The 24,966-nt window shown below is 46.4% G+C and overlaps 1 protein-coding gene across 5 annotated transcripts in view; it reads left to right on the forward strand.

Annotated features, from left to right (window-relative positions):
* Positions 1-24,966, forward strand: part of RIPOR2 (RHO family interacting cell polarization regulator 2) — a 232,636-nt gene that overhangs the window by 93,296 nt on the left and 114,374 nt on the right. The window contains exon 1 of one of the 5 annotated variants that reach the window (XM_040460447.1): positions 19,615-19,832. The exons of the other annotated variants lie outside the window; for them this stretch is intronic. Within the exon in view, the coding sequence (XP_040316381.1) occupies positions 19,772-19,832 (61 nt within the window). The 5' untranslated portion in view covers positions 19,615-19,771. Of the gene's footprint in view, positions 1-19,614; positions 19,833-24,966 lie in introns of those variants that run through there. 5 annotated transcript variants of the gene reach the window in all.

Raw genomic sequence — 24,966 nt, forward strand, 5'->3', positions numbered from 1 at the left:
TACTGCACTGGCTCCAGAGGAAGGTAAGCAAGGGTGGGGTCCTTCTGTAGCAAGGTTTTCTTTACCACAAGTTCCGTTCCCAGATACCATCTTATCCCAGTAAGCATAAAGAAAGGGGAACTAAAAATTACTACTAAAGCTGCCTGGGTTCTGTGGACTAGGGCTCAGTGAAAATCATCCAAGAAGCAAGGTCTGAACTTTTTCTCACCCATTCTTCATAATATCCCCTACTGTGAAATTTCCCTTATACTGGTTTTAAATGTCTCTCTTAAGGGTCTCTTATATAGCTTTCTTTTAGGGCATTAAAAAGTGGAGGCAAGGGGTACCTGGGTGGCTCAGTTGGATAAGCCTCTGACTCTTGATTTTGGCTCAGGTCATGATCTCACCATTCTTGAGTTTGAGCCCTTCATCAGGCTCTGTGCTGACAGCACGGAGCCTGCTTGGGATTCTCTTTCCCCGCCCCCATCTCAAAAATAAATAAATAAACTTAAAAAATAATAAAAATAAATTTAGAAAAGGAGAGAAATCAGGAGAAAGAACTAGGAGCAGACAAACCTGGGACAAAGTGGTGGAGAAACATTTATTATTGTTATAAACACCTTACTTTGGAATCCCTCACTAAACAGCTTTCAAGGGGATCCTTTGAAGGAAGCCTTATCTATGTCAATAAATCAGAAGCCCTCCAGTAGTCTTCAGATAACATGAAGGTAGAGACACCTATTCAACTGTGAAACCCACGAATTAGCTGATTGCTTTACATGAGAAAACATCTATTTGTCCCTCTCGCTCCAGGGCCTGGGGTCACCTACTTGGAAGACGACACAAGTCCTTCCAGACCTGAAAAGCACTCTGAGGTCCTGTGTGATAACGGTTCTCCCCCCCCCCCCCGCCCCCCCGCCAGGAACCAGAGCTGGGATAAAGGTCACAGTGGAGCAAAGGGGTGGGTGTTCCCAACCTCCTACCACCCCAGGACCTGGCGACCACCCAGCTCTCCCGGGTTCCACTCCCCCATTTCTGTGCTGATAGGAATCTCCTCCAGCCTCCACTCCCGGAACAGACGAGAGGTCACCGCCGGGACTCAGTCACTCATTCATTTAGAAAATGTCTCTGGAGCGCTCGTTCCCATCAGGCCTGAAACATATATGAGAAGATGGTACTTGACCTTTGCCTTCTGGGAGCTCCGTGTTGAGTAGGACCGGCTGACCGAAGACCGAGAAAACGTGGCCTAGATCCTATGGCTCCGAGTCGTACGGCTGGACCGTGTTCGGGGCGACTGCCGAGCTCACAGAGAACGAGAGACCCGAGAAATCAGGCCCAGCGCTGCGAACCCTCCTGGCCCAGCCCTGTCCCCTGTGCCCATTGGATATCTGCACCGTGGCGTTTTGTTTTTGTTTTTACACGAATACATTTTCTTTTCATTTATACGGAGCCCTGCGGTGGTCCGTAGGAACACTTGCCTGGCAATCTGGACTGGCCTGCTCTTGGGGAGCGGTCGGCTTGCTGCAGACACTCAGCCACATCACGAATGTCCCACCCCCTCTTCCTCCCTAATCAAGAAAGTGAGGACGGTCACCCTGACCTTCCTTCCTTACCTCGGAAGGAACTCAGAAGGCCAGGTGACATCCATTCTCAAATTTCTTAGGAGAAATGTGCCCTTGCTGGGCTGAACGTTATCATCGTAAAGTAAACCAGGAGATCCTAGACGTGAGCAATGGCTAACACAGGGCCCCAATTTTCCTGGGGCTGAGGAGGGAGGGAGGGAGAGAGAAGAGAAGAGAAAGAATCTTGCTTTTCAGACACGTATCGCCAACCCCCTCCCCTCTCGGAGTTATCTGGGTGAGACAGGAACTGGTACAGAATTATTATGATCGGGTAATATCTAGAATCATAATAGTTACTACGTTTGCAAAAGCTTTTTGTTTAGGAAGTATCCAGTGAGAGAAGTGCTGTTCCAGGCGTGCCTGGTGCTCTGCTCGGCACCCCGTTCCCCACCAGCACCGGGGACATTTCTCCTCTTCTACAAATAACAGCCAAACCACCGGGTGTGGCCGGCAGCTGACTGAGTGGGTTTTACATGAAGCCACACTTAGGCTAAGGAGTGAGGACAGAGCCTACCCGCCCCTGCCCCTCCCGCCTCCCTCCATCTGATCCACACACTGCATTTGCCGCCTCCCCTTTTGTGTACTTTGCTAATACAACTCTTCATGAAATTTTGCAAGAAAATAATTCACCTGTCATTCCAACACCTCTCCCACAGCTACCCCTTCTGCGGGGTGGGCTGGGGTACCCCAGGGCTTTCCCTGAGGGAAGAGGCAAAAATCCTACCCCCCTGAATTCTTGCTACCCAGCGTCTGGTGTCTGGGGGCCTCTCTTTCCCCTCGGGGTGGTTAGCAAAACCCCCGCCCCGTCCCCACCTCAGGTTTCCATGATAGGAGAAGACAGGAAGTTGACCTTTTAGGTTGCACCTGCCTTCTGCCTTCATTTACCCCTGGCCCGTGTTCTCCACATTGGCTTGTTTATTCACTGGCAGAGATGAGAGCCCCCCAGGCAGCTGGCCTGAGCCACCCATCCCACAAGACGTGACCCTCGAGGTGTCCTCAGAAGCACCGAGACCCTTCAAGGCAGAGAAACAGGCTTGCGCCTCCCTTGCCCCCTACACCTTAACACTGTACTTGTAAGGATTCGGGTTTACAACACTCGGGTGCCTCTGGCTAAGAGAACAAGCCTCCAAAATCAGCAGAAACAACTTTTAAAGCCTTCAACCTCATGACGGTTACGTGAGGTTTGAGTTTTGTTGTGTTGTGTTTTTTTTTTTAATTTTTTTAATGTTTGTTTGTTTTTGAGAGACAGACACAGAGTGCGAGCGGGGGAGGGGGAGGGAGAGGAGACCCAGAATCCGAAGCAGGCCCCTGGCTCCCAGCTGTCAGCACAGAGCCCGACGCGGGGCTCGAAGCCACGAACCATGAGAGCATGACCTGAGCCCAAGCCGGAGGCTTCAACCAACTGAGCCGCCCTAGGCGCCCCTGAGTTTTGTTTTTTGACGCTTATTTTTTTGGAGGCCTGGCTGCTTTCTGCTCACCTCCACCTCAAGCTGCAGGGCTTTCTTTTTCTGGCTTGTTTCCCTCCTCCCCGGGCCCCACCACACTCTCCGGCCTACACCCTTGTTTATAAGTCTCAGTTCTCGGGTTCCGCTCCGTTTGCGGTCTCCGAGAGGATGGGTGGAACTGAGCAGCCTGCTCGCACAGCAGGTAGAGTTCTAGGAAAGGGAAAGAAAGGTCTTGCTTCGAGGAGGATGTTTGTAGGGTGGCCTGACACGGGTGTGGAGGTGAAACAAACCGTAGATTGTTTTTTCACACTCTCAGCTGACAGAACTCAGATGACAGGGACCAGACGGAGCATGACAGGGAAGGGGAACCCCGGCCTGCAGGTCAAGACCCAGGGGTGATAACAAAGCTTCTCCGAGGGCAACCTGAGCTCACACCTGAGGGCGGAAATTGTTTTTGGAAGTTGCACACTGACTACTAACTACAAGCTCCCAGGCACAATTGCCTGAGAGAGGAGGAGGCTGAGCCCTCCTCCAGCTACATGCACCCGCGGGCGTTGCATTTAAGTGTGTTTTAATGTTTATTTATTTTTGAGAGAGAGAGACAGAGACAGAGTGTGAGTGGGGGAGGGGCAGAGAGAGAGAAGGAGACACAGAATCCGAACCAGGCTCCGGGCTCCGAGCTGTCAGCACAAAGCCGGACGTGGGGTTCGAACTCATGAACCGTGAGATCGTGACCTGAGCAGAAGTTCGGATGCTTGACCGACTCAGCCGTCCAGGTGCCCCGCGAAGGCTGGAATTTCAAATCCAAGAGTATCTCTGCATATTCTCCCATGGAACTTTAAAACAAAAACAAAACAAACAGCAACCCTCCCCCCCTCAAAAAACCCAGATGCATTCTGGGCGTTTTTTCCTTCCAAAAAAGAAATTTTCTGCCCACCCCCCATGCTTTCTTTCCTTGTCTCCTTCTGTTAACGAGCCCTTGTGCTCAACTATAGACCCCGCCAGTTAAAACCAGAGACAAGACTCTTAACTCATACTCTAACTGAAACCCATCGTGTTTATTTCTTATCACACCTTCTCGAAGCATTGCTGAAGACATTTCGCAATGACCAGGACAACCGCCCGGGCCAGACCAGAAAAGCCCTGATAGCAACAGAATGCCTAGAAGCCCACACCCCACGTGTCCCCTTCCCTGCCATGATCGTACGCTGAACACATACGGACCCCCACCCATGACTCCGTGCTCTGTGCCTGCTCTCGGGCACGTACCCCTGGCCCCACACACATACGCACGCAACCTCGCCCTATAAAACTCTAGGTGTCCATCTTGCAAGCAGAGAGGTTGGTTATGAAGGCTTGAGCCTGTCATCTCCCTTGGCTGCTGCCACCTGAAATCTCTCCCATTTTCCTTTCCTGGTCCTCATCTCTTGAATGATTGGCTTCTCTTGCCAACAAGTTTATCTGAGTTTGTTCCGCAACAGTGTTAGCAAACCCAGCCAGGAGCTGTTCTTTTGATTGGTCCAGGACTCGTGGGGATTCCCGGGGAGGGAGCTGTTGGCCAGGGCAGGGCACCAAAGGCTCACCTGCTCGTTACCTGAGTTAGTGGCTGTGATAGATGGATTGGTAACATGTCCTCCTTGTTTTCCTTCCGTCCTTCCTCTTTTTTTTTTTTTTTTTCTGGAATGTAGTCATTGAAAGACCTCTTTACCCAAATTATTTTTCTGTCCTCTCTGAAATCAGAAGTCACGGAGATGTATATATTAAAGAGAAGCCACGGTGGGAAGAGTTTTCAAAAACATTTGGTCAAAATCAGAACATAACAAATCCCAATTTCAGACCCTTGTTTCTGTTGCTGTCTCTACAAAGAAGACATTTTGAGGCTAAGAAGAAACAGGTCAGGAGGTAAAGGGGGTCACAACCCAGAGTTAGTCCGTGGAAAGGGACGGATCTACCAGGCCTTCCCTCTGTAATGCCCAGCCTCCATGGGCCCCCGGCCGCCATATGCTTTTCCAGGGTCACTGATCCTGATGCCTGGCCTACAGGGCTTGCTGAGGTCCTGCAGCATTTAATGTGGAGTCTGTACCAGTGGTCTTTAACTGTCTAGGGTTTTGAAAACCAACATAAATTTTGGAAAATTATGTACCCTTGCATATCTAAAATTATTAAGTTTTACAAGTTACAAAGAGTGTAATATATAATACAAATATGTATATCGCCATCATCCACATAAAAAAACTAAATGATCATATTCTTTGAGGTTTGGAAATGTTTTACATTTTTCCTTTGTCCTCCTGGATTCGTATTTTTATTCCATTCCTCCACCTCAAGAGAATTTTATCCTAATCGTGAAGGCAACTTCTCAGATACATTGTCAAAGTTTCATTTTATACTTGTCACAAGAGAAACATTCCTGAGAGAGCTACCATGACTATTCTGTAACTATTAAGACATTTAAAAGAAGAAACAAAAGATATTCAGCTGGTCATTAATATATTAGACTCTGCTTTCTAACAATTTCTAGTGTAAGGTCATTAGGTTCACTCTAAGACTGTAAGTTAGACAAATAGGATCAATCAGTATTTCAGATGGACCCTTATTTCTTTAAAATCTGTCAGAAAATTGATGATGTATTTTACTAGAAATGCTAGACGCATCCCAGAAGGTGATGCTGATCCCACCACACCACAAGGTTTTACTTCAGCCCAAGTGTGGGACAATTGCCTTTCTTGTAATGTATTTTTATACTCAGAAGTCTTGTTCTGTCATTCTATCACAATTCTCTGTTAGAAGAAAATATGCATATGTATGTATCATTTTCCTGTGACTAAGTGGTTTTCAGCATTAAAATTTTTGTCTGGATAGAATTATTGCATTCATTAGTACAAATTGATCATAACAATATATATATATATATGTGTGTATACACATATACATACACACATACACATATATGTGTGTGTATATATATGTATATATATGTGTATATATATGTATATATGTGTGTATATATACACGTATACATGTATATATACACACATACATACATTCTTGATGGTAACGCTTCAAGTGACTGCCTCATGTCCGTTCATTCCAACCTGAAAGATTCTCTTTAGCAGGTCTTATGAGGCAGGTCTATACTATATTTCTTGTAGAAGTGAAATTCCTTAGCTTTTGTATATCTGGAAACATATCCATTTCTCCTTCATCCTTGAAGGATAGTTTTTCCAGATATAGAATTCTTGGTTGATATTTTGTTGTTGTTTCAGAACTTTATTTTATCTGTTTTCTGCCCTCTGTGGTTTCTAATGAGAAACTCACCTGTTGGCCTTATAGAGGCTCCCTTGTATGTGGTGAGTCATGTCTTTCTGCTTTCAGACTGTCCCTTGATTCTGGCTTTTGACAGTTTGATGATGTGTTTAAGTGTGATATCTTTAACCTTATGTATGTGGAGTTTGCGGAGTTTTTTCAAGGTATAGATTAATGCTTCGCATCACATCTGGGAACTTTTTGGCCAGTACTTTTTCAAATATTCTTTCTTCTTCTTTTTCTCTCTTCTTCGGAGGGCCCTGTTATATATACATTGGTATGCTCGGTGGTATCCCAAGTTCTATGAGGCTCTGATCATTTTTCCTTACGCTTTTTTTTCCTTTCTGTTATCCTGTTGATCTCCTTCAAGTTTGCCGATTAGTTTTTCTACCTGGTCAAATCTGATGTTGAGCATCTCCAGTGAATTTTTCATTTCAGTTACACTATACGTTTCATCTCCAGGATTTCTATTTGGTTCTTTATTTTGTAATTTCTGACTTTCTTTTTAAACCCATTTATTTTTTTAAGTGTTTATTTTACAGAGAGAGAGTGTGTGTGTGCATGTGAGCAGGGAAGGGGCAGAGAGAGGGGGGGACAGAAGACCCAAAGCGGGCTGTCTATTGATAGCAGAGAGCCCCATGCGGGGCTCAAGCCCACGAACTTGAGATCAAGACCTTAGTTGAAATCAGATGCTTAACCGACTGAGCCACCCAGGTGCCCCTTAAACCCATTTCTAATAGCCCTCACCCTCCACTCTGGTAACCAGTATGTTCTCTGTATCTATGATCTTGTTTGTTAGTCTGTTTGTTTAGATTCCACATATAAGAGAGATCATGTGATTTTCATCTTTCTCAGTCTGACTGATTTCACTTAGCATGATGCCCTCAAGGTCCATCTATGTTGTCACAAATGGCAATATTTCATTCTTTTCATGACTAATATTACATGATAGGTAGGTAGGTAGATAGGTATACAGACAGACACAAAGATTTCCTACAATGTCTTTATTAATCCACTGATGAACACTTTGTTTCCATATCTCGGCTATTGTGAATAATGCTACAACGAACGTGGGGGTTTATATATCTTTTCAAGTTAGTATTTTTGATTTCTTCTGGTAGTTTTTACCTTCTTGTTGATGTTCTACATTGTTGAGACATTGTTCTTACATTTAGTTTCCTTTCATTCTTTGAACATATTCTAAATAGATAACTTAAAGTCTTTGTCCCAGTAAGACCAACATCTAGGCTTCTTCAGGGGCAGTTTTTATTGACTGGTTGTGTTTTATCTTGTTTTCTGTGTGTGGGCCATAATTTCTTCTTCACACATCTCAAAACTGTTTGCTGAAAACTGTACAGTTGAAATAATACATGTGGGAAGTGTGGAAACCAGATTCTCCCACCTCCCTAGGGCTTTTGTTGTTGCTGTTTAGTGATTTTTCTGGACTTGCTCTGTAAAGCCTACGATCTCTGTCACGCGCAGCCACTGAGATCTCTGCTTAGTCGCATAGTGGTCAGCTGATGTTGGACAGAGATATCTTAAATGCTTGGAACTAAGTCTTAGTTTTTGCCAAGGGGCTCCATGTATAAGCTGGGACATACCTTCCACATTTAGCTAGGTACTTTACAACTCTGCCTTATCCTTTACTTCCTGCTTCCACAGAGCCTCAAGATTAGGCAGTGGTGAGAATTCATAGCCCAATCAGGCGTCTTCTGTAAGCATGTGCACAGCCCGGGGCATGCACACAGCCGTAAACATGTTTGGCCTTCTAGCTTCTCAGAAATATGTCAGAACTTTCCAAAGCCCCCTAAGACCATTTTTCCCTGGCTTTTCCCTTTTTTTTTTTTAAGTTTATTTATTTATTTTGAGAGAGAGAGACCATGAGCAAAGGAGGGGCAGAGAGAGAGGGTGAGAGAGAATCCCAAGCAGGCTCCATGCTGTCAGCACAGAGCCCGATGTGGGGCTCGATCTCATGAACTGTGAGATCATGACCTGAGCTGAGATCAAGAGTCAGACGCTTTTCCGACTGAGCCACCCAGGTGCCCACCAGCTTTTCCTATTTAAGATTTTGGTTTACCGATTACCCCCTACTGTTCTTACCACCACCTCAGGCAGCTTCGTTGCTTAGCAGTGGCCTCTGATTGTTTTCAACAAGCAGGTCTAGCTAGTGGAAAGGTGTTCACACTGGGCAACTCTGAGTCAGGTTAAATAAAGACAGCTTTGTCGATGGGGTCAAGACGGGTCAAATCATGACATTTCTGGGATTGGGGCCTTGAAGAAACTCCAGCCCCATTCTCCAACCACTCCAATGACTCCCAGTCTGTTTTCACTGTGATTGCAGACTCTTGGTTTTCAAGGCTACCACAGAGCTGGGGACGAGGTGGGAATAGCACACGTTAAAATGCCACAAAACTCATTGTTCTTATGAAAATTTCATTGTTTTTCTTGAATAAATGTTCCAGAGTCCCGAAATAGCTGACAATCAGCAATTTTTCTGGTGTTCCTTTTTGCTTTCAGTGAAGAGAGGGTTTTTTTGAATTCTGTAGGTCCTTACCCCACCACGTTTTTCTCTCAGACCTTTCTTAATCATGTACCAAAAATCCCATAGTGACTTACCATCAAAAGTCGTGCTTATTAATCTACCCGTAACAACTCAACGAGATCCTCTTTCAATTTTCTGGAAATTGCTGGAAAAACTGTGACCTGCCAAAGGACTGAGTACCCATCCTTTAGTGTCATTCATGTTTTCAACAACAATCTTTCATATTCTCCCTGGAGTTGGCACCCGGTGATTTATGCACCACAGGGCAACCTCTCGTCATAAAATTTAGGATGGTGAGAGGTGTACCTTGCTTTCAAAGTTCGGAAAGTCACGCTTCCTCATCTGGCCTCCCTTCTGTGGACAGAAATGCCCTTCTGGGTCTAGAGTCACAGTCTGGGAGGGAGTATTACAACCTCCCTTAAAAGCCCCCCTAAATTTCCCACAGACGCAAAGGACTGGTTCTCTCCGCCCTCTCAGAGTTTCTTTTCCTGACCACTTGTGCAACTTTCCACGGCTCCCGTACCAAGAAAGTGGTCCTGAGGTTAGAAAGGGGGAGGAGGGCACACTGCACGGTGATCTCTGGTTACTCTTCTAAAGTGGGTGGCAGAGCCCCAGAGAAGGATTCCCATCTCAGTTCGTGTCACCACAACCCGGGGAGGAAAATGTTATTATCCAGTGGAGTCAAAAGTTTTCTATGCTGGAGAGCCCTCGGGATTATATTCTGGCTGAGCCAGAGGGTACAGGCCAGGGACCGAGTCTTACAGTCGTGTTTGTATAGTTAGCACAAAGTATTGATGAGGATTGTGTTTCCACTGGGGGCAGCTTGAGGAGAGAGGGCTGAGCTCCAGATTACTGTTCCATTTCACAGAGTCGGATTCAATAACTTCACTCAGAGGGCTGGTGGTAGTAGCAAAGCCAGGATTGAAACTCAGTTCTGTCAGATCCCAGACCCAGTGCCCTTCATGCCATTTTTAAGTCACTAGCCGCAGACTAACCACTCCCGGGAATCATACCCAAAGCCCAAGGCTATATGCGCACAAGCCGTAGTCTGTGTGAGTCTGGCCACAGAGAGTGCTTTTGCTGGGCTCTCCGCCCTCCTTCCAGAGAGGAGTGAGCAGACGCCTTCACCGGGCAGTTATCCTCACTCTCTTCAGTCCTACGGAAGAGGACCATCCAGGGCTTTGGTCAGCCTGTTCTGGAGGCTTCCCCAGCACCCCCCACAAGTGACCCCGAGTGTGCTCCTTCGGCCGAGAGATACACCCAAAACCGGGGAGTGCGTGCCGGAAGGCTCCAGAGCATCTGGGCTGTCATCCCATGAGGTGGGCACCTCCTCTTGGCAACGTGAAAACATGAGTATCGTTAGAAACTGTGTTCCTTTAGTCTCAGCTCCTTGGTCACGGCCCTGTGCGGTTAGACACATTTCATGTGCATTTTTACAGGCAGGGGTACCCAAAGATAAGATGATTTCTGGCTCTGTGGTTTTCTTCACCTTTTTCTTTCTTGATTCCAGCCCTTCCGCAGTTTCAATTCCTCTCTCCTACTTTGTTCTCCTTTCTGTTTCTGAAAGGAGAACATTTTACCCCTAATTATTTCAGATTCTTTTCCCTGCTCTGCAGTTTTTGTATCTGAACATCAAAAACATGTTCTAGAGAGACTGGGAAACTCTCCAGAAGTAGGTACAGAGAAAAGACTGTGATACTCATTCTCTATTGGAAGGAAAGCTTGCGTTGGATGGTGACATTTTCCCACCAGTATGGCTTCTGCCTTAAAGCGCTTCTTCACAGGTGGAAGTGTCTTTTTCACAAGAGCAAGCCCTGAAAAAATGTTTAAAATGAATAAATAGAGGCGCCTGGGTGGCTCAGTTGGTTAAGTGTCCGACTTAAGCTCAAGTCATGATCTCGCGGTTTGTGAATTTGAGCCCCATCATCAAGCTCTGTGCTGACGGTTCAGAGCCTGGAGCTTGCTTGGAATTTCTCCCTCTCTCCCTCTCTCCCTCTCTCCCTCTTCCTCCCCTGCTCATGTGCATGCGCATGTGCTCTCTCTCTGTCTCAAATAAACATTAAAAAAATTGTTTAATAAGTAAATAGCTGATCATTATATAAACCAAATTCTCATGCCACAAAATAATAATACAGTACAACCTTGGTTTGCAAGTGTAATTCATTCCAGAAACACACTTGTGATCTAAAGCACTTGTATATCCAAGCAAATTTCAAGAACCATTGTGTCAGTTGTGATCATATGATGCCTTGCATTATGTACAACTCGTATTGCAAGACATTGCTCGTTTATCAAGTTAAAAATTTATCAGAAATGTTTGCTCATCTTGTGGAACACTCACAGAATAAGTTACTTGCAATCCAAGGTTTTACTGTATTGTGTTGGTTTCCACATGTTCAGCATAACACACGCACAGTCACTTATACATTTACTTAAATGTTTCCCACCGTGCCAGACAGAGACTAGGCATTCGTGACTATTTTTCAAATGGATGGGTGGATGAATGACTCAGTGAAGGGAAGGATGGATGGATGACCACAGGTGAGTAAAGTTCCTCAAAGCAAGGACAAGGACTTGCATGTCTTTGAACTTCGAACACCCCGTATAGCACAAAGGGGGCACCAACTGTTTAGAGTCGTAAAAAAAAAAAAAAGCTTTGCCAAGTTCCTGCACTTTTGACCTTGACGAGGTTCCATTGTTACACATAACCCAGATTGTCACAAACAGTCTTTGCACGAAATAGTTGCTTCGTACCGGCTCATGCTTACTTTTGTTCTCTACCCCAAATGCATTGATCAGAGCTGTTTGCCTCCGACACTGAAAGCAAGGTCCTTTGGCTATTGTTCCAGACTCACCTCTTACTATCTAGTCAAACGACTCCCTGCAACCTACACCCTGTAAACTCTCCCTCCCTGACTGCCTAGCTGTGAGCATTGAGATTCTCTAGCCTTAGTCTTTCTATTCTAGTACGGATTTGAAGAGGCTCAGAATAGGCCACCCAAAAATATGCCACGTTGGCATTAGGATTATTTTTAGCTGATGGCAGTTGAGAAACAGCAGACACGGGAGAACTCTCTGCCCTCTCCCTTCCTGCCTAAATACAGGGCACACATCCCTCTTTGCAAAGGTCTGGTCTCTTCCATAAGAGAGAGAAGGACTCTTCATCGCTGAAGACCACTTTTATCGCCGGAAACAATGAAGAGTGTGCATGACAAATGTTATTAAACAACCCTTATCGATCACACATTTCCTGGTCACCCTCCCCCAACTTACCACCCCTAGGAGCCCAAACCTTCCCTTTTTCCTTTGTCTCGTCACTGACCCACAACTTACTGCTCCTTGTTAAAATGATATACAGACCAAGTGTTACCACTTCTCTGGGATTTTCACTTCTTTTCCATGAAGCCCCTGTGCACATAGAAATGTTAATAAAATTTGTACACTCTTTCTACTGCTAATATGTCTTTCGTCAGTTTAATTCACAGGTCCCAGTTAAAGACCTAAAAGGATACGGGAAAGGGTTTTTTTTTCCTCCCCTGTAGATTCTAGGGTGACTTCCCAAGTAAGAATTTTTGCCCTCGTATTCAGTTCACATTAGAGCTTTCTGCCTTTCACTTCATCATTATTACTCATTTTAAAAATGCTTATCGATCAATGACTTTCTTCCTGGTAATACCCTAGGAGACTGAAATACAAAGTTTACGAAGACATAGGCTTTGTCTTGAGGAGGGAAGGGCAGGGATGACATAGGCACATAAATAAATGGGTGGACCAAGGGATCAGGGCAAGCATTTCCACCTGGAGATATCAGGGAAGGCTTCATGGAGGTGGTAGCCCTTAGATCAAGCTCTGAAAGGTGAATGGATGTGTCCCAAGTTGGGAGGGCAAACAGGAGGAGGGGAGCCACATAAGGGAAGGTCTGGAACGTCTACCGTTGGGGAGCGGTGGGTGGCTCAGCCGTCCCTTATGTTTTACACAGATGAGAGACTATGTTACATGGCGAGTGAGGGTGAGACGAGGGCTTGGGTTAGAACTCAGCTCCACCACAGGATGCATGCCCTTGGGTGGGTTGCTTTGCTTCTGGGGCCTTACAGTAAAATGAAGATGATACCAATTTCACAGAGTTGGTGCGAGAATTCAGTGAATCAATGGACTCAGAACTGTGGCTGTCACCAAAGCAGTGTTAGCTGTTACGTGGTTTTTCCTTTTGCCCATTTTTTTGGCGTTTACGTAAATAGAATCATACTATTTATGTTCTTATGGGGTTTTCCTGTCAACATTGTGTTTTTGAAATGTATCCGTATTGATGTTTGCCCCTGTAGTTCATTAGTTTTCCAGCTGAGCTAATACATCACACGTGTGTGCATTATCTCTCTAAGAGCAAGGACCATGTTTTCTGTATTCCTTGGTTTCAAGGTGTTCTCGATGGCATCTGTGGTTTGCTCTTTGAGACTAGTAGCTGTTTTTAGAGTATCTAAATTGGAGAAGACAAAACTGAGGGGAACTTACCAAGGGCTGTTGAGATTTCATACCGAGCACGGTGACCATTCATTCTCTGCCCCCACTGAGGCTTTGGCAGAGAAATGGCTCCAAGCTGCCCCGTGAGAGATCTAAGCTGGATAATTATGATTGGGTGTGAATGGTGGGCCACGTACTGTGTCAGCTCCTTTACATGAATTATCCTATTTAGTCCTCAGAACAAGCCAAATGAGGAAGTGTATTAGGTTGTTAAGGCTGCCATTACAAAGGACCCCAAACTGGGTGCCTTAAACAACCAGAATTTGTTGTCTCACGGTTCTAGAGGCTAGAAGTCTAAGGTCAAGGTGTCCACAGGGCCGGTTCCTTCTGAGGGGGGCGAGGGGAATCTGTCCCATGCTCTTCCATAGCTTCTGGTGGTTTGCGGGCCATCTTTGGTATTCCTTGGCTTTTAAATCCCTGCCTTCGTCTTCACGTGGTGTCCTCTCTGTGTGCCTGTTTCTGTGCAAATCCCCCTTTTTTATAAGGACGATTCATATTGGAATTAAGGCCCCACCCTATTGAAGTATGACCTCCCCTTAACCAATTACATCTGCAATGACCCTAGTTCCAAACAAGGTCACATTCTGAGGTCCTGGGGTTAGGGCTTCAACATATGAATTTCCAGAGGGCCCGGGGGACACAATTAAGCCCATCACCAGAAGATGTTATTTTCCTCATTTATACATGAGCAAATAGGCCTAGAGAGATCATGCTGATGTGGAATGACTGGGGGTCCCTAGTGAGAGCTAATGGGAGGCTGTGGTGACCCAGATCATCCTCAAAGCTGTTTAGACCAGAGGTAACGGAGTGAGCTCTGGAGCTCGTCACATCTGCCCCTCACCCGCTACGTGCTCTTCAGAAAGTTACTTAAGCTCTCACAGTCCCACGGCTTCATCTGTAAAATGGACTAACGGCATCCCCCTCACAGGGCTGTGAAGGGTAAAGGGCATGGAGACGATGGGTAAGAAACATAGTAACGTTCAAAACTGATAGCCGGCCCTTCCTCCCAGCTAGTCTGAACCCAGATCTCCTACAATTGGGCCCATTTTGCCTGTGTGTGGGGAAAAAAACAAGTACCCTAAATTCACCCTCCTAATAAGCCGTAAGTGTGTGTTACAGCACCGTTGACTGTAAACGCGTTGTTGTGCAGCAGATCTGGAACTTCTCCATTTTGCGGGACTGAACTCTATACCCACCAAACCTCCCGTTTCCTCCTGCCCCGGGCCTTGGCAACCACCCTTCTTTCCATTTCTATGAATTTGACTACTTGGGGAATCACGCAGTAGCTGTCTTTTTGTGATTGGCTTTTTTCACGTAGCATCATGTCCTCGAGGTTCATACAATGTGGTCGCATGTGACAGGACTTCTTTTTTTTGTTAGGCTGAGTAATATTCATATATGTGAGATACACGAAGATATGTGATACATATATATGAATGTATATACACATGTCACTTCCTCTATTCATTCGTCTGTCAGTGAGCGTTTCGCTCGCTTCCACATCTTGACTGTCGTCAATACTGCTGTGGCCGACATGGCAGAGCAAGGATCCGTTCAAGATCCTGTTTTCGATTCTTCTGGGCATATACCCAGAATTGGGATCGATGGGTCATACGGTAGTTCCGTTTTTAATTGTCTGAAGAATCTCCATACTGTGTCCCATGGTGGCTGCAGCATCTTACAATTCAGGTCCGTTTTTTATTAATTTAATTTAGGTTAATTCAGCACCACCCTTGACCAGAAAAGTCGTTTGAGTGGGAATCTGGGTGGGGGATGATGGCGGAACGGCCAGAAAGGGGGGAAATGAAGGAGAGACAGAGAAGGCATCAGCTCCAGGCTCCGAGCCATCAGCCCAGAGCCCGACGCGGGGCTCAAACTCACAGACCGCGAGATCACGAGATCCCGCGAGATCGCGAGATCGTGACCTGGCTGAAGTCGGACGCTCAACCGACGGCGCCACCCAGGCGCCCCTATTTTTTTTTAATTTTTTTAATGTATGTTTATTTTTGAGAGACGGAGCATGAGCCGGGGAGGGTCAGAGAGAGAGAGGGAGGGAGACACAGAATCCGAAGCAGGCTCCGGGCTCTGAGCTGTCAGCACAGAGCCCGACCCGGGGCTTGAACCCACAAACCATGAGATCATGACCTGAGCGGAAGGCAGGCAGAGGATTGACTGAGCCCCCCCCCCCAAGGCGCCCCTCCCCTCCGTGTCTCTCATGTGGGGAAGGGGCACTCTTGGCCCTGGGGCTGGAAGTTCCTCCTCTGGAGCCACCGTCCCACACGTTGCAGGAAGGGTACCAAGGCACTAAATGCCAGTAAGACCCACAGTCATCGTGCACCCCCAAATGTTCACATAGTTCCAGAACCTCCCCCTCGGGATGGCCCCAGCCCTGGTTGAGGGCGATGGAAGGTTCCAGCAGCCCCCGAGCTGTGTGCTCTCTCTGGGAACCCCTCAGCAACCAGACGGCCGCAGGGGCGTCAGTAGCCCTTCCTCACTGACCCTCCGTGAGCTGGGATGTAACGCAGAGGTACTCGGATGGGGAGCTGGAAGCCACCAGCGGAGGGAGGGAGGGGGGCAGGGACAGAAGCCGGGAAGGAATGCGCTGGGTTTGGCCGAACCTGCATTTCCCTCCAGTGAGACACCTGATAGTCCCTCATGTGAGCCAGTGTGAGCGCCTTTGGAGCTGAGGACTTGTGCCCAAGCCCCCCTGCGTTGTCCTGAACTTACCTTTAGCTCATTGTAACGTGAAGATCTCCTTCTGTGGGCGGGGTTTTCTGCCACTTTTTCAGCATGCCAAGTGTGCACCAGCATGTTGACACGTTAGGCTTGTACAACTGAGCCCTAGCACCTAGGTAATCGAATATGCCTAAGTTCCTTAACACACGTGCCGGCTCCCGCCCCAGCCCCCACTGAGGAAGCGTCCCCCCACTCACCCCAGGGGGACTCAGGGTTTAGAGAGCTACCCCTCTCTCTCCTCACTTGTAACAAGGAATAGAAAGTTCTTTGCTTTCAACGTTTCCTCGGGTTGTGTTCGATTTAATGCACCCCAATTGGCAAACCCCTTGAGTTTGGTTACACTTCCTCGTGGCTGGACTCTTCCAGCCCCAATTCACACGCTCTCTGCTGGGAGAAGCTGGTGTCCTTTCAAAGGGGCAGTGAATAGAGGAGGAGACAGGTTCTTAGCTTGCAGCGGGCACCAGCAGTCTCTTCAAAAGCACTCAGTAACTCAGTGAAAAACCAGCACGCATCTACGAGCGTGGCCAAAACGTAGACCACTGTCAATACCAAATGCTGATGAGGATGTGAAACCACATCCTCATAGGATAAAGGACATTCCTTTATCACTGGTGGGAGGATAAAATGGCAGAGCCCCTTGGGAAGACAGTCTGGAGGCTCCCTGCAAAACTTAACATATTCTTACCCCCCAGCCCAGCAACTGCGTTTCTGGGTCTTTACTCAGCGGAGTTGAAAACTTGTGTCCAGGCAAATGCCTGCACGGGGGTGTTCACAGCAGTTTTATTTGTAATTGCCCAAACCGGAAGCAACAGAAGTGTCCTTCAGTGGGTGAATGGGTGGAGCAACTGTGGTACGTACAGACCGTGGAATATTATTCGGTGTTAAAAAGAAATGACCTATTAGCAAGACATCCAGATGGCCAACAGACACATGAAAAAATGCTCAACGTCACTCCTCATCAGGGAAATACAAATCAAAAGCACCATAAGAGACCACCTCGCACCTCTCAGAATGGCTAACGTTAACAACTCAGGCAACAACAGATGTTGTTGAGGATGCGGAGAAAGAGGGTCTCTTTTGCATTGTTGGTGGGAATGCACACTGGTGCAGCCGCTCTGGAAGACAGTCTGGAGGTTCCTCAAAAAACTAAAAACAGAACTACCCTACGACCCAGCAAAGTGTAGGTCTACCCTACGACCCATCTAGACCCAGCAAAGACTACTAGGCATTTATCGACGGATACAGGTGTGCTGTTTTGAAGGGACACATGCACCCCCATGTTTATAGCAGCATTAGCAACAATAGCCAAAGTATGGAAAGAGCCCAATGTCCATTGATGGATGAATGGATAAAGAAGATGTGGTGTGTGTGTATATATATATATATATATATATATATATATATACACACACACACACACAATGGAGTCTTACTCGGCAATCAAAAAGAATGAAATCTTGCCATTTGCAACTAGGTGGATGGAACTGGAGGGTATTATGCTAAGTGAAATTAGGCAAAGAAAGACAAAAGTCATAGGACTTCACTCATATGAGGACTTTAAGAGACAAAACAGATGAACACAAGGGAAGGGAAACAAAAATAATATAAAAACAGGGAGAGGGACAAAACAGATGAGACTCATAAATATGGAGAACAAACTGAGGGTTGCTGGAGGGGTTGGGGGGGGATGGGCTAAATGGGTAATGGATCATTAAGGAATTTATTCCTGAAATCATTGTTGCACTAGATGCTAACTAATTTGGATGTAAATTTTAAAAAATAAAAAATAAAATTAAAAAAAAGAAATGACCTACCAAGCCATGAAAAGTCATAGAAGAAATTTAAATGCATATTACTAAGTGAAAGACACCAGTCTGAAAAGTCTCTGTTCTGTGTAAGTCCAAATATATGACATTCTGGAAAAGGCAGAGCTTGGGAGACAGTATTTTAAGATTAGTGGTTGCCAGGAGGTAGGTGGGAGGGATGCCTGAACAGGCAGAGCACAGAGGATTTGGGGGGCAGCGAAACTACTTTGGATGATACTATAATGGTGGATACATGTCGTTAAACATTTGTCAAAATCCACAGAGTGTACAATACCAAGAGTGAACCCGAAGGTAAACTCCGAACTCTGAGTGATCATGACGTGTCCGTGTAGATGCACCAGTCGTAACAAATGTGCCTCTCTGACGGTGGATGCTGGGGATGACGGTGGGGGGTGGCAGTGGGGGAGGGTGTGGATGTGGGGGGGGCAGGGTGCATATGGGAAAACCGTTACTGCCTCTCGATTTTGCTGTGAAACTAAAGCTGCTCTAAGAAAAAGTCTATCAAAAATATATTCTTGGGGCGCCTGGGTGGTTCGGTCAGTTGAGCGACTGACTCTTGGTTTCAGCTCAGGTCACGCTCTCACGGTTCATGGGATCGAGCCCCGGGTTGGGCTGTGCGCTGACAGTGCTGGGCCTGCTTGGGATCCTCTCCCTCCCTGGCTCTCTGCCCCTCCCGCATTCGCGCTCTCTGCCTCTCTCTCAAAATAAATAAACTTTAAAATTTTATTTATTTATTTATTTGTTTTAAAACCCTACTCGGGAAATAAAGTTGCCGGAAGTAAACACCGGGGGCTACCAACTCCTCACCATTATCTCTGTTTGCATTTTCTGGGCTTCTGACCATCTGTGAGGTCTTGCAACACGATGGAGAGCTCTGGCAACCCCCCCCCCCCCCCATGAAATCGCAGTATCACTCAGGTTGGTGTTTGAATAGCCATGGAGAACGTAGCACACTTTGGGGGGTTCCATATGGCGATGCCAGCCCCCGCCCCCACACTCTTGTGAAAGCACACTCGTTACTCCTGCCTCTGGGAGGAGCTGCCCTTTTGAGTCACATTTTCTTCTTTCTTCTTTAGCGATAAAGTCTTCTGAAGACCCAGGCTGGGTAAATAGGGTGAAATGAAAGTCATTCGAACCAAACTAGTTCTCTGTTGCGTGACCACAGATTGAATTGAGCCGCTAAGAGCCCAGATGTGTGCTGAGCTGGGCTGGAACAGAGTTTCTCAGCCCCAAAGGCAAGAGGTTTGCAAAAAGGAAAAAGGCAACTTCTTCGGAGTGAAACCGAGGCTGCGTCCCTGCCGGTGCCTCTTTGGTGCAGCGCAGTGGCTTTTGCTTTCAGATAAATTGTCACCGAAGCAAAACCAAGATAGGAGAAACGTGAACCCCGTCTCTTTCAACACGACCATTGTGTTCGAATTCATAAGTACGAAAGTTGAAAGCTCACCTTCCTCCTTAAGAAAACATGAAAGTTGTCGCTCTGAAGGAATCCATTGCGCTCAGCCTTTAAGTTCTATCTGTGTTCAGACCCAACCGGATCTGCAGCCCCCTTCCAAAAGAAGTTCTTTCTTCTAGGGGGGGTGGGGGGGGTGAGAATTACCCCACCTGGCATGCAGGCTTGGAAAGGCTCAGGGAGCCTATTCATATGAATGAAGCTGCTTTCGGAGGGCAGATGCGGAAGCTGCCTTCCCTGAGGGCTTCTGCAACCCTCAGAGAGGAAATTGCCCCTGCGCACTGTGGTGGTGGGAACGGTCCTGGCTGCACACCTGCCGTCACCCGCTGACTGCCGCCCTCTCCAAGATGCAGTATCTGGACCCCGAGGAGCTCCCGGGCGAGGAAGAGGATGACATTTTTGGTGAAGGTAAACGTCTTTCTGGCAGGAACCATTCCGGTCTACTTTGCTTCGCTTTGGAACTTTTGCCCAGCTTGGGTACTTTGAAAGCATCCTGGTGGTTGTGGATATCATCTGGGCACCAGTGAATACCAGGCAAAGCAGGAGATGAGGGAGTTGAATGGTTCCTCCAAATGTCTTGTTTTTGGAAGTCATGACTCGATAAAGGTTTAGTTTAGGGAAGAAGGTAGTACTAGATTATGTCTCTTGTCCCTCTTCTGTGCTAACACCTTAAGGGACAGCTGTCATGGCGCTTTGCACCCAGCTTGCTACCTTAGCAGCTGGACAAGTGGACCAGGGATGGTTGTCCATGGTACCATATTGCTTTGATCTGCACTCGCTGCCTCTCCCCCTTCTCCCTCTCCCCTTGGATCATTTTCTCTTCCTCAGACACATTTGGCACCCCAGGTGTCGATGCCCTCTTCCTCTTCTTCCAGGCTGGGATGCTAGCTTCTAATACCCACTGGTACCATATGGGTCTCCCCTCTTACTTCATGGCTCTTCCACGAGCAGACCTGTGGGGTGGGGGTAAGGGTTGTGATTTTCATTAGCCAATCTAGTAACCTACAGGTGTCTTGTTCAAATGCTACCAATGATATGGGCCACAGGTGAGAGCTTTTCTAGAATTTGAAATAGTCGAAATAAATGGTAATGTGGACTCGGGGACACTCTGAGTGTTTCAGTGTATCTTTATGTTATTTTTCTCTGGCCTCAGAAATATTTAAAATCCTGATGGGAATTGCATCATAACTGAAATCGGGTTTAAGAATACCAGCTCAAGCTTCGTTGGTGCTTGCCAAACTCAGTCCGTTGCTTTACTTTGATGACAGCTATTTAGAGCCACTTGAACTTTGGCCTCAGATATTTACTCCCATCAGGACTTATAAAAAGGCTCACAACTAGGAAAATAAACCTAGACTGGACAATCTGGTCATTTTTCACCCAGCCCCCAAAACGCCCAGGCCACATTTCCTTCCCTGAAAGGGAGGCTTTTGCGGGTAACTGTGGTGCTAATGAGCGCCATCTATAGTCCAATGCACTGCATTACAGTTTATGTGTGCCCCCCCCCAGGGAGGGCTGAGATGTCAGTACAGCAGGGCTTGGTGACCTGTAGGAGCTCTCCCACGAAGATGCAGGGTTATTAAGGTGAGTTCTTCAGCTTCAACAAGCATGGTGAAGAGTCAGGTTGGGAGTCAGGATTCAGATTGAAATTCTCATTTGCCATGAACTACTTTTGTGGTTTACGCAAGTCCTTTAACTTGCTACACCGAACCTCAGTTTCCTCAGTGGTAAAATGGCACAGTACTAGCTACTGGGTTGTAGACCATCTTCAAAATAGGTTCATAATGTTTGCATTGCACTTCACCCGTGATATGCTTTATACTTTCTGGGCTCAATTTCTCACCTAACTTCATCTCCAAAGATGAGAGAAAGAATGCTTCTAACTCCAACGTCCGGTGTTATTTTTATTCAGTACTCCAAGCTATGGCTCATGTTGGCCAGTTTATGCGAGCGTTTGTCTGGCGGGTGACTCATTTAAGCAAGTTCTGTTGGGAGTGACAGTCAACAGGGGGCCCAGCTGTTGAGTTAAACCGCCTGGCTTCTGCCACTTGAATTACTCTGTGACTTTGAGCAGGTTACTTCGTCGCTCTGTGCCTCAGTTTACTCACTGATAAAATGGAATACAGGGGCACCTGGGTGGCTCAGTCAGTTAAGCGTCCGACTTCAGCTCAGGTCATGATCTCAACGGTTCGTGGGTTTGAGCTCCACGTCAGGCTCTGTGCTGACAGCTCGGAGCCTGGAGCCTGCTTCGAATTCTGTGTTTCCCTCTCTCTCTGCCTCTCCCCCGCTCATACTCTGTCTGTCTCTGTCTCTCTCTCTCAAAAAATAAACATAAAAAATTTTTTTACTGGAGTACAAACCTCACAGCCAGTTACAGGGAAGTGCTTGGAATAGCGCCCACAACATAGTAAGTACTCAGTAAATACTCGTTCCTACTATGTAGTCACAAAAATGGGTTTATAGAGAGGCTACAAGGTGATGTAGAACAGTTTTTGTACACGTTGGGTCAGCCTAAGACTTATTTATAGAACTCAGTTTATACAAAGTAGGGAGAGAGCCCAGATGTCCATCAACTGATGGGCAGATAAAGAAGACGTGGTAGCCATCTATAGTGGAATACTACTTGGCCATCAAAAAGGACGAAATCCTGCCATTTGCAACAATGTGGGTGGAACTAGAATGTATTACGCTAAGCAAAATACGTCAGTCAGAGAAAGACAAATATCATATGATTTCACTCACATGTGGAATTTAAGAAACAAAACAGATGAACATAGGGAAAGGGAAGGAAAAGTAAGAAAAAAACAGGGAGACAAACCATAAGAGACTCTTACATACAGAGAACAAACTGAGGGTTTCTGGTGGGAGGTGGGGGGATGGGCTAGAAGGGTGATGGGTATTGAGTAGGGCACTTGTTGGGATGAGCACTGGGTGCTGTATAGAAGTGATGGCTCACTAAATTCTCCTCCTGAAATCAGTATTACAGTACGTGTTAACTAACTTGGATTTAAATTTAAAAAAAGAACTTCAGGGGCGCCTGGGTGGCGCAGTCGGTTAAGCGTCCGACTTCAGCCAGGTCACGATCTAGCGGTCCGTGAGTTCGAGCCCCGCGTCAGGCTCTGGGCTGATGGCTCGGAGCCTGGAGCCTGTTTCCGATTCTGTGTCTCCCTCTCTCTCTGCCCCTCCCCTGTTCATGCTCTGTCTCTCTCTGTCCCCCAAAAAATAAATAAACGTTGAAAAAAAAATTAAAAAAAATAAAAATAAAAAAAGAACTTCAGCCTATAAGCAACTTTTCAGAGGTTATGATATGGTGAAAACACATCAGGCAGGTTGCTAGGAGCTCACCTGGAGCTCTGCCCCTGCCGTCACAAGCGTGTGGGGTCCTGGACATCATTTCATCTCTTTGAGTCTTACCTTTCATCTAAAACAAGAGGGCCGATGACACATACTGTAAGATTTCGGTTTTAAAAATTCCAGCATTCTATCGCTCAATCTTCTCTGCACAGCGGCATACATCTACCTAGAAGAATTCATGCTTGCTCTGTATCACCCAAGCTTTTGGCTCATTTAGCCTGCCTACGAAAGCAGAAAGCTTTCGGTACAATGAGTTTTCTCTAACATAACGGAAGGAAAATGCCCAGGAGCTCGTTACTAAGGCAACCATATTTCCTTGCAATGGACACATGTTTAAAGAACCCTTTCCCCCTAAAGGGACACAAATTTAGAATTTAGGTCCACTTGCTTAAAAGTATATATAAATCCATTTAGATTTATGGACCTGGACAAAAAAAAAAAATGAGTCATGCTCACAATATTTTTTTAACTGCCTTTCTGAAATCCTGTTTGCTTCAGCTATTGTTTTCTGTGGTTAAAGAAGATGTTAAGGTTCACAGAAGTGAGAAGCATTGGTGTATAATTCTGTTCTGTTCTAGGGGAGAGTTGCAAATGGTTAGAGAGAGAAGCAGTAATCTACCTACCCTCCAGGAACCCCAATATTTCTATATTTACTCCTCCCTCTCTCTCTCTCTCTCTCTCTCTCTCTCACACACACACACACACACACACACACACACACACAATGCCTCAGGTTGGTTTTCCGAATAACCCCAACACCATCCTGCCTTTTAGAAATTGGTTACTACCAGGTAGACTTTGTTCTTTCTTGGGGGGAAATGATTGATTTGATTACCAAGGTATTGAAAAATCAGTCAGTGGAATCAGATGCTCTTTTCCCGTCATTATTTCAAACTTATCAAATTAAAGGGCTTCATCTGTGTTGTCACTGTGCCTTCTTGACAATTAGGCTGGTGTATGTTAGTAGAACCTAGCTGGATGGATAATAATAGTCATGATAACTCTAGCAATTATGGTGGTGATAATAGTGATAACAGAAAAAAGAAAAAAGCCTCGTGCACAGTGGAGGCCCTTGGCCAGCTTTCAGGAACAGCACGGAATTCGCGTGTGGGAGGAAACAGTTCCCCAGGTGGTGGTCAGTGCCTGGTTCAGCAGCCGAAATTATTCCTTGGCCCAAGTTAAAGCTGTAGCTGCCACTTTCCTCAGAACCACAAGTCACTGCCCTGTTTTCAGCCCTGCTCAGTAATCTGCCGTCAAGTGCAATGGATAGAATAATAACACACCACGGGGTCTCAGTTACGCGTGCAAAATATTTCTCGGGCTCCTTTTCCCCAGGACACTCACATGCCTCATAAGATCTTGCTTCTAGAAAGACCGCAGGGAACGGCAAAGCTTTTGCCAGACCTTCAAATGTTCTTCGGAGCTGGAACACGGCAGCATAGCATGAGAAAATTTCCCATCCTGGATCACTGTGTCTAAGAAAGCTCTCAACCTTCCCAAAGGAGGGGACCCCTCCCAGACGCAGATGAGCTGACAGAAGAGAGAGCACTCATTTTTTTAAAATTTCTTCTAGAGAGCATGAGCAGGGGAGGGGCAGGGAGGGGCAGAGAGAGAGGAGGACAGAGGATCCGAAGCAGGCTGTGCATGGTCAGCACAGAGCCCGATGCGGGGCTCGAACTCATGAACCCGGAGATCACGACCTGAGCCAAAGTCAGTCACTCGACTGACTGAGTCACCCAGGCGCCCCTAGCCGTCTGTTGCTCTTAAGCAGACCGGCAGATATTTAAGAAGCAATTCCACTCACTTTGAACCCAACCTCTCTCATTTCCCCAAGCCAAGTCAATTAGCACATTTTCCCTTTCAAAAGGCATTGCAGCTTTAGAGAGAGCAAGAAAACAAAAGATTTATCGAAGAAAAAGAAAACAAGAACCGTAAGTAGAGCGGATGCTGACTCTCTGTCTTTACTGCTTAACGAAGCCGAGGTAGATACTTTTTAATAGGTCGACAACAACGCAGTCTATTTAATCTGGCATATTTGGATGTTGTTTACTGAATCACACGTGCCCTTTCTAAGATTAAGAGAAAGAAGAAAGGAAGAAGGGATTCAATTCCCAATACGTACAAAAGCAATAAACCCTAAAAGTTCAGTCTGGTGAAGTCATGCCCTCTGTGGAAAAAGTCTTAGGAG

This window comes from Herpailurus yagouaroundi, unplaced genomic scaffold (assembly GCF_014898765.1).
Source record: "Herpailurus yagouaroundi ecotype Mexico unplaced genomic scaffold, PumYag 250, whole genome shotgun sequence".
Taxonomy (NCBI): domain Eukaryota; kingdom Metazoa; phylum Chordata; class Mammalia; order Carnivora; family Felidae; genus Herpailurus; species Herpailurus yagouaroundi.